General features: G+C 38.3%; 1 protein-coding gene across 1 annotated transcript in view; it reads right to left on the bottom strand.

Annotated features, from left to right (window-relative positions):
* Positions 1-1,988: 1,988 nt before the first annotated feature.
* The window catches only part of kif15 (kinesin family member 15), a 13,366-nt gene continuing 5,867 nt past the window's right edge, over positions 1,989-9,487 (bottom strand). The window contains exons 14-35 of the mRNA XM_014013810.1: positions 9,064-9,241; positions 8,830-8,968; positions 8,428-8,569; positions 8,147-8,314; positions 7,945-8,073; positions 7,761-7,866; positions 7,504-7,669; positions 7,268-7,418; positions 7,095-7,180; positions 6,929-7,007; positions 6,758-6,844; positions 6,579-6,683; positions 6,334-6,456; positions 5,988-6,134; positions 5,781-5,873; positions 5,467-5,631; positions 4,073-4,176; positions 3,925-3,991; positions 3,807-3,844; positions 3,560-3,692; positions 2,663-2,794; positions 1,989-2,569 (exon numbers count right to left, since the gene is read on the bottom strand). Of these exons, the coding sequence (XP_013869264.1) occupies positions 2,495-2,569; positions 2,663-2,794; positions 3,560-3,692; positions 3,807-3,844; positions 3,925-3,991; positions 4,073-4,176; positions 5,467-5,631; positions 5,781-5,873; positions 5,988-6,134; positions 6,334-6,456; positions 6,579-6,683; positions 6,758-6,844; positions 6,929-7,007; positions 7,095-7,180; positions 7,268-7,418; positions 7,504-7,669; positions 7,761-7,866; positions 7,945-8,073; positions 8,147-8,314; positions 8,428-8,569; positions 8,830-8,968; positions 9,064-9,241 (2,613 nt within the window). The 3' untranslated portion in view covers positions 1,989-2,494. The remainder of the gene's footprint in view (positions 2,570-2,662; positions 2,795-3,559; positions 3,693-3,806; positions 3,845-3,924; positions 3,992-4,072; positions 4,177-5,466; positions 5,632-5,780; positions 5,874-5,987; positions 6,135-6,333; positions 6,457-6,578; positions 6,684-6,757; positions 6,845-6,928; positions 7,008-7,094; positions 7,181-7,267; positions 7,419-7,503; positions 7,670-7,760; positions 7,867-7,944; positions 8,074-8,146; positions 8,315-8,427; positions 8,570-8,829; positions 8,969-9,063; positions 9,242-9,487) is intronic.

Raw genomic sequence — 9,487 nt, 5'->3', positions numbered from 1 at the left:
GGCTGGCAGGAAAGTTGACATTTTAAACCCTAATAAAAAATCGATACAGGGCTTTCGAATATCGATACAGTATCAGGAAAGGAAATATCGCAATATTTCAGTGTATCGATATTTTCTTACCCCTAATTTTAATTACCAATGAACTTTAGATTTCGTAATTTCAGACATAAAAGCCTTTAACAAATGTTGAATTATGATTAATGATAATTGTTTCTTTGAAAACAGACATTTAAAAAAATTTGACACAAAAAATAGCTTTCAACTAATTAACAGACCGGATAACAGAACTTAAGACATTCACAACAGGACTGAATTGTTTTTATCCGTACCCCTCTTCAACGAAACACACAYAAACCATAGCAGGGATTGCATCTAAATCAGAGGTGCCCAAAGTGTGGCCCGTGGGCCAAATTTGGCCCGCCAAGCCATTTGATGTGGCCCACCWCCAGTTGTCCTGRTTACTAGATTGTAATCCGTCTTATGTAGAAACACTATWTTTCCACTTAGTCTTTTCAACAATTGGTCCAACTGTACGTACAAGGAGCTGTAGTCAGATAGTCTTAACTCACCGTACTGACTTTCTTTGAATTGTGTTAAGATTAAATATAAAATACAAATAACTTCAAGAGACATTTATCTTAGATTTAAGTCCATATATAGATTTTCACACCTTATAAGACCACATATACTCAAAATTTAAAATTATGAAAAGACTCAGGAGCCTTTGCTGCCCGAGCATATATTGAATTTTCTCCATGTTCATGGGCTGAAAAATAACCAAACAAACAAAATGTGGACAACCACAATGGCTGCTAGTTTAAGTTTTTTTTAAAAATGCAGTTTTACTTGAGAAGTATTTGCATTTCATGTGTTATATTATTGCATTTGGCCCACCCCACTTAGACTGATTTTAATTTTGGCCCTCAGGGAAAATGGCCCTCTCAAGGAAAATCTTTGGGCACCCCTGATCTAAATAATAACAGTGAACACCTGTAGCCATGTCAGCCATGTGGACATTATCGCCACCTACTGGCACAGGATGGCTATTTAAACGTTTTCCRACGCCATTTCCACATGATGGACACAGGAATTTTCAGATTGAGGAAAAGAGGCAACACTTTCTATACTTTTTTTTTTGTTGTAATATATAGCTAAAGTAGTGTATTTAGCCCTCGTTGTAAATTTTACATTTGGTACAAAAAAAAATTCTGACAAAGATTTTTCATTATACACATTTTAAATAAGTTAAAAAGCACCCAAATATAGTAGTTTTCCTATGACATCATGTAGTAGTTTTAACTAAAGCACTAGCTAATGGACGTTTCAACTAGCACGTGGGTGCCGCATGTTAAATTAAGCTAATCGTCTCGTTAGCCTGTGTTGGCCTTACCTGGTTTCTGTCGGAGACGATTCGTCATTCTTTCTTTCAACCGCTTCGTCAGAAAGTTTAATACTAACAAACGAGGTCCCTGAAGTAAACCAGTTAGAAATTTGTTCAGAAGTAAAACTTTTCCTCATCTTGAACGCATTGGACTGAACCATTCACCGACGTCTTCACATACCGCTCTGCTTCAGACACCTCACGCGAGAACTACGCTGATAGCAGCGCCATCTGGTGGCGAGGCTAAAAGTTGAAAGCGACAATTTTCTGAAGCTTTGAACGCAACTTATTTCTTGAGATTATGGGGAAAACTGCCACTCACAATTACCACGATCTGTAGGCGTTTCACGTCTTTCAGAAAAGTACTGCCAGGTATTTTATTAAAAAATCTTGAACCTTTTTAAACTAATAACACTTGAGCTTGTTTTCTCAAGATAATTGTTTTAACTATTGCTCCATCCTCACTCAAAATTTATAATTTTCTGCTGCATATCTAGTACACTAAATATTCTTGGTGTTAATTCAGCTCATTCAATCTGGATAATTTCTGACAACACTGTACTTGTTCAAGTTTTTTGACAAATTCAGAAGATATAAAGCAAATAAATCAATGGAGGTAATTTTTTATTTTTATTATTCAAACAAAAAAAGCAGTTTTCTCCATTAAAATTCTACTGTCTTATGGACGCTAAATCTTTATTACAGTTATGGAAAAAAAAAACAATCACATCAAAGTCATTGGCTGTACAGCGCAGTATGATGGAAAAGGATAGGTTAAAAATATATCAGGTTCACAGATTAGATAATTAAGCCTTACAGCATCAAACATCAATTACAGCATGACAACAAAWTTATGCAACCTGAGAACAAAGACATTAGACATAGAAATTTACATAAAAAATATTGTCAGAGTCTGTTACTGACAGAAAATGACTGAATGTGTGGCTCACAATCTAAATCAAACAAACAATAACTATTGCTACTGACATGAACAACTGATGAGTAAAATTTTGAGGTACAATGACGAGAGACTAGAATATTGTTTCATAACCAATGTAAAAAGAGCTGTACATTGATAGATGGCGGTCTCAACATTTCACTAACCAAAAGGTTTTACATCTCCTCCAGCGGCTGGCATACACTGCTGTCTCGCATTAAACTAAACTCTGCTCGGAGCTTCTCGTTTTCCTTAAAAACAAAAAGGAATAGACAAAAGTCAATAAAAATATGCATTTAAAAATTCCTTATAGCCTAAAACACTTTATTTAGAAGAAATGTTACCTCTTGAAGTCTAGTGTTGTCCTTTTTCAGTTTAACCAGATATTCAATCCTCTGCTTGTGGTTCTTGTGTCCGACAAGTTTTCCATTCTCCTCTGAAAGCTTTATATTCTGTTTGCGTAGCACCTCATTCTCCTGTGGAAACAAACAGACAAAAAACAATTACATATCCAAACTGTGTTTCAATTGTAATTTTTCAAAGTATCTTTCTGAATATGTTTCTCCTGTATCTAATATTTCTCGCTCAAAATTTTGAGATAGCAAAGCTTTTTTTTTTTTCTGGTAAACTGAGGTTACATGTTGTACATCTAAATATTTGCTTTTTTATTCAATGTATTACACCAGTTTTGAGACACCTGGGTAGGTCATTTGGAGAACTAAAATGTTTATGGCGGTTCTGCCTGGCAGGTGAATGAGTATAAAGAAAACATTTGAAGGTATTTTATCCATTGCAGCATCCAAATGGACATGCATGTACCTGTGTTTGAAGAGGGACTGGGGATTGAATAAATTATTTATTCAAATAATTATGTTCCCTTCTTTATGTGAAAGATAAATTTTCTAAAACATGGGTTCCTTAACCACTGAGCCAAGGACTGGTACTGGTTCATAGACCATTTAGTACTGGGCTGCACAGAATTAAAACTCTACAGAAAAAAAACTACTATAATAATACTTTGGCTTGTAGTGTACTTTATTTTGAAAATCAGTTATTAGTTTCTAGCCTTTTTTCCTGCTCATGACTGAAAAAAAAAAAACAGGTACAAACAACTTCTTTTCTCCACCAGTTTGTGGGAAAATTGTCTTAAATAAAACCAGTCCACGATACAAAAATATAAATAAATAAAACTAAATTGGGGAAAAATATAAAACAGAAGCCAGATCATCCTCATTTCTTACCTGAAGTAGTTTCTCCTCATCATAAATCCTTTGGTTCAGCTCTCTCAGCTCCAGACAGCGGTTCCTCAGCTCAGTGGTCAGCTCTTGAACGCAGGTCTGGGACTTGGCTAACGTAGTTTCCTGCTCCTGCAGTCTACTCCGAAGAAGAATAAAAAAAACAGAGCTGCTCATCAAACGTCATCCAAAGTTTGAAACATACATTTAAAGGCGGGGTCTCTTGATAAAACCACTCTGTACGGATGCTTACCTTTTCTGAGTATCACACAGCTTCTGTATTGCTTTGCTCTGATAATAAATAACAACATGCATAAATTAAATAGTCATTCAACAGAATAAACAAGATCAGCAGAGAAAGAGATACAGACCTTTTCAGCTCTCTCCTCCTGCAGCTCTTTCAGCAAGGTCTGATTTATTGCTTCACTGAACTCCTCACTGAAAAAGACGATAATATTCAATTTACCAATTTAATAGGTTATACGGTAATTGAAAACTTACTTGATGAAGTGATCCTACCTAGTATTATCGTCATTCTGTTGTAGCAGATTCTGTTTGGTGTAAAATGTGTCAAGCAAACCCTGGATCTCCATCCGGACCACCTCTTTCTCAGTCAGCTCCATCTGAAGACAACATGAAAAATGTTAAGAGCTCAATGTGTAAACACCCCACTGTGAAAGCATAACCCCGCCCCCATCAAAACAAATAAACAAATAAAAACCCAACAAAGTGGGCGGTGCCAAGAGACACTGAGGGCCACGGCCAAGTTTGATATTGAGCGAGGAGGTGTGGTCAAGATGAGGGAACATGACAAGCTAGCATTTCTGAAAACAGGTCTAGTGTGGTCCAGATGCAGCCTTTGTTCAAGTTTCACAAATCAAATTAAAGTTTCACAAACTTAGTTTTAAGTGTTCTGCTGTAAGTGAAAAATAATGCAGTACAGGTTTGACATGTCTAAGTATTTTAGTTTTTAAACTAGAGCAGATTAAAGAGGCTCAAGGTAGTGAAAAATGAGGTAGAATCACTCTTTAACCATTTCCTGCATCAGGAGCTTCAGCATCGTGTGGCTCAGTAATGATAAACTGGCAGGATTAAACAAAAGCTGATTTAATACTGAGGGAATATTGAAGCTGACATGGAACATCAACTTTGTAGTTAGTTCAAAAAAAAATTGAACCACAAAGAGGATTGCTACAGTAAATTGATTCATTTTGTTTTTTGATATGAAACAAACATCCAGGTGTTGCACTGTGCTTCAAGAACAGCTGATCTCTGCTACGCGGCTCTTTTTTGAATGCATACATGTGAGGGGAACCGACCGGCTTCTCCATTGAAACACGAAGATGTTCCACTGCAGCTATTCTGCTGCAGTGAAAATTGTAGTTTTTGTTTTCTGAGTGTTGAAGTGACGTTAGCATCATTGCTATCATCGTAGCGTTCCCTGTTCCAACTCCTGACTCGCTGCAGGGACATGTCTGAGAGGACTTTATACCCAAACCGGGCTGTGAGATAAGCGAGTACTAAGTAAGCATGTGCCGTTTTAAGCAAAAGGAAAATTCAACTGCAGTAGCCACAGTTCAACCCATAGAGGGCAGCACTAAGACAGTTTTAGACCAAATTTTGCAGAATTGAACAAATTTTCATGAAAATAGCAAAACTAGCACAGAAATACAATTAAGTCACAATTTAGACAGATTATCTGCAAAAAAAGTTGATTTGGGGTTTAATTCAGTTCACTTTATTTATATAGCGCCAAGTCACAACAAATGTCTTGGGGGACTGTACACAAAAAATAATAAATCTAGCAAATTGTGTTTAGTTACTCTTTAAAGTCAAGATAAAACAACATGTGAAACTCAAATACAACTCTACTATATTTGTCTTCTATTTAAACATGTTTGCACAAAAACCACCTTAAGCCTCTGGATTTCCTCGTTCTTGGCAGCCCTCTCTGCATTCAGCTCTGCTAGAAGAATCTCCATGGTCATCATAGAGGAGCGTCTGTTCTCCAGCTCCAGCTCCTGGCTCTCCAACATCTCATTAAGGTCCCTGTTAAAGCTGCCTAGACCACCAGGTGTCTAAAAAGAAAACAAGAAAAACATTAAGAGGTCTCCATTTCTGTTGGCATTTGGTCAAAAAAAAGATAGTAAATAATAATTCTCATAGTAAAATACAGCACACGTTCTATATCTTCGGGTTTGTATAACAGTAAAATAAATTTATTTACCCGATTTAATGATTTAGGTGTGACAGTCGCATCAGCAGCCTTGAACCCTCCATTCCTGACAGTTTTCTCAACAGCTTCTTGCTGATGTTGCACCTGGTTTAAAACATGTTTTGAAAATCATTTCATTAGTTTTATTGCTATTTTTTTGTCACTGATCATGAACTCTGCAGTCACATTTTCAAAAGATATTTTCAAAGATATTTTCACCTTCTGCTCCAGGTTCTTTATGAGGCCGTCTTTTTGGGCCGACTGCTCTCGAGATGCTTGCAGAAGGCAGTTTTGCTCATCTAAGACCTTGGTGAGCCGCTCGACTTCATCAGTCGCATAAGCAATCTCTTCCTGCAACACCTCAACCTGCAGAAAACAATCATAAAATTACAGAAACGAACAGGCAATGTTTTGAGGTTGTTTTGTAATCCTGTCTGTTTYAATGTGCATCCAAACAAGGATAATTTTGGTTAAGGTTCTTAAAATGTGGCGCAAAAAYAAATACGATTCTTCAAAATTCAACAGTTCCTCAAATCTATAAAGCTCCACATAAACAGGACATTACCTCTATCTTGTTAGAAGCCACCTTTCTGTCTGCAGTTTCTTTAAGGTCACAGATTTCTGCCTGCATCTTATGGTTTTGCTCTGTGATGTTTTCCCTCTCGTGGCAGGCAGCATTATATTTGGCCTGGAACATATTGCAGTTATCATTATAAACATATAAGCACACTGTGATAGTGTGAAAGAACAGGGAACAATAAAACAGCAACATTATAACTGAGAAAGGGTTTTAAAAAAGGGGAAGAGTACTGTGAGGTCTTTGATTTCTCCATCCATGTAAATGATGGTCTCGTCTTTCTGGCTCAGCTCACCACGAAGGTCTTTGGTTTGACTCATGAGGTCCAGAAGAACATCCTGCCAAATGAGAAGCAGAGTTATGAGAAGAGCAGGAGATCCTACGTAAAGAAACAATTAGAAATACACTTTACTTTGTCCTGTTTATTCTCCTGCTCCAAGCTTGTAAGGTTTTGGATGGTAGCGGTTAACTTCTCCTCAAGATCAGCAATTTGGGTCRACTTAAAAAACAAAAGCATCAGTTTGAACAACGTTACAAAGAATATTACACCAGTTATTTACCAGGTGCTGTTCTTTGGACTGACCTGCTGTTGATTTTGTGTTGTCAAGTCAGAGACTTGCTTTCTAAGTTGTGAGTTCTGATCTATGGTTTCTATCAGCTCTCTGAAATAAAAAGCATGTTAGTATTTGAGTAAACGTAACCACTAAATACTATTTATAAAGTAACGGTTTAAAACGTGCAGATCTCACTTTGATGTGCTCTCTTGGTTTTCTCTTAACTGGAAGATCAGGCTGTTTGTGCGCTCTTGTTCAACTTGCAAAGCATTTTTTAAGTCCTGAAGTAAAAAGGAGAAATAAAATCAGGTGTAAAAACCAGGACAGTAGAGTCAACAGGAACCAAGCATGTCTGAAGCCTTCCTTACCGTGACCTCTGCTTTCAGCCGATCAACCTCCTGCTGCTTGTCACACAGCTGCTGTCCTGCCTGATCTGCCTCAAACTTGGCCTCTGCCTGAAGCTGGTCAAAGGAATCCTGCAGAGTTCGGTTTTGTTCCAGGAGTTGCTCCCACTCCAGCCTGGAACAAGGATTTTTGCTCATTTTAGCACAAGAACACATCGGAGCGACGGGAGCGGAGCACATTGTATTGAGCCTCTGCTTACTGGACTTTGTCGAGTTGCAGCTGTGTGCTGATCAGAGTGTTGGAGAGCTGACTTGTTTCTCGATGGTGTTCGCTCTGACCATCTCTTAGCTCAGCTTTCACAGAGGCCAGCTCTTTGTCGGAAAACTGCAGCAGCAAGCGGAGATCTCGGATCTCAATTCTCAAAACTGAAACCAGACAAAAGATCATCCCCGGTTAAAGGAAAAATACAACTTTTTTTAAACTGATCATCAGCAAGTAAAACTAAAAGAAGCTAACCTTCTGCAGCTTGCTGCTCAGACTGGAGAGTCTCCTGCAGACTGTTCACAGATTCCTGAAAGCTGAGCTGGTCTTTGCTTCTATTGGCTCTCTCAGTTGAAAGTTGCTATATTTAGGAGTAAACAATCGGTAAGCAGGACAGACAAATAATCAACATAATGAAGTGTCAGTAAGTGAGTAGTACCTCATCCTTGTGGTCAGATTCTTGGGACATCACAGTAATCTGCTCCTCAAGTTTTGCAATTTGCTGCAGCAACTTGCTGTTCTTCAGCTCCTCCTCATTTAACTGTGTCTGGACGCGACTCACTTGATCCTGATGAGGAAACGCTTCCGTTAATGATAGAGCTCCTATTGGCTCTACACAGAGGGGTAATCTCCTCCTTTACCTGGACTTGGCGCAGCTCCTCTGTCAGAGCCATCTCGGCCATGTCAGACGGAGGCGGCTCAGACCAGATATCGTCTCCGTTGGTGTAATTCTCACTCAGGTGTTCTGGACTGGAATGGGGCACGAGGCGGGACCGCAGGTTGTACGCTTTGGTGGGCGTACTGAGAATCTGACAACACAACAATAACAAAACTTGTTTAATTTATCGTTTCACACTGATGATCTTTACAGCAAACGTCAACAGCGGCCTCAGTTACGCAAGGACACATTAAATGYACTCACCTTTATAGTTTCAACGTGAATCCTGTTTAGTTCAGAGACTTCTTGTTTTTTATGAGCATGCGTAGCTTCCAAAATGTTTTCCAAATGTGCGTTGGACTTCTCGAGGTACCTTTTGTCCGACTCCAACTGGGAGAGCTGTTTCCTGAAACACACAGCGGCAAATCAAACTGTGCAAAACTTACGATTCATAAAAAAAAGACACCAAACATTTCATAACAGAACGTTTGCAAGTTAAAATAGAGTAAGCAAGTTTTTAAAAAGTTGACTCGAGYGTTTTACAGCTTTTTGTGAACCCAGAGCTTTGAACTCTGAGATTTCATAAAATACTTTTTTTTTTCTAAACAGCTGCTCAGTTTTCTRAGATAATCACAGTAATTTTGCTTGTTTGAACAATCGCCTTACTTGGTGATGTCTTTGTACTCCTCAAAAGCCTGGAGGGCAGCTGTGAGGTCTGACTGCTTCTGAAGCAGTTTGGTGTTCAGTTTTTCGATTGTGGCTGCAGATCCAGCATCTGTTCCTGAGGCCGAAGACACTGTGGAATCTGTGGAACATGTGATCAGTAAAAATTTATGTAAGCAATATTCACTTCTACAAGTTTTTTATGTTACTTGATAATAATAACAACAACATCCTTACTTCCTGTGAGTTTTTCTGACTCCAATGCCCTCTGAAAAACCTCTTCCAACTCAGCAGAAACTTGGGCGGAGATTTCTTCAGCTTTCATCACAGATTCAAGGGAACGTAGAAGACGGTTCTCTTCTCTGAGGCTGTAATTCTCTGCTGCATATCGAGTCATCTTTGGATGGTGATCAACCTTATGGAGCAGAGCAAGATAAACAGTRGTAAACAGTATAATCAAGAATCTCAACAAAACTAATTACTGCTTTGATAGAGGACAGAATATATGTGACCCATCATATCGAAATGAGGATTAAGTCAAATTTGGTCAAAATAACTTAATCACATTTTCAGATTCCTGGCTTTAAAAGCTACATTTTGATACCTGGATCATTCAGATATCATAAAAGGAACCAGAGATATGCCTTAATTTGTCTTGTTG

Source organism: Austrofundulus limnaeus, unplaced genomic scaffold, assembly GCF_001266775.1.
Source record: "Austrofundulus limnaeus strain Quisiro unplaced genomic scaffold, Austrofundulus_limnaeus-1.0 Scaffold2, whole genome shotgun sequence".
Lineage (NCBI taxonomy): Eukaryota > Metazoa > Chordata > Actinopteri > Cyprinodontiformes > Rivulidae > Austrofundulus > Austrofundulus limnaeus.
The sequence above is the reverse complement of the archived record's forward strand: the minus strand, read 5'-3'. Positions and strand labels throughout refer to the sequence as shown.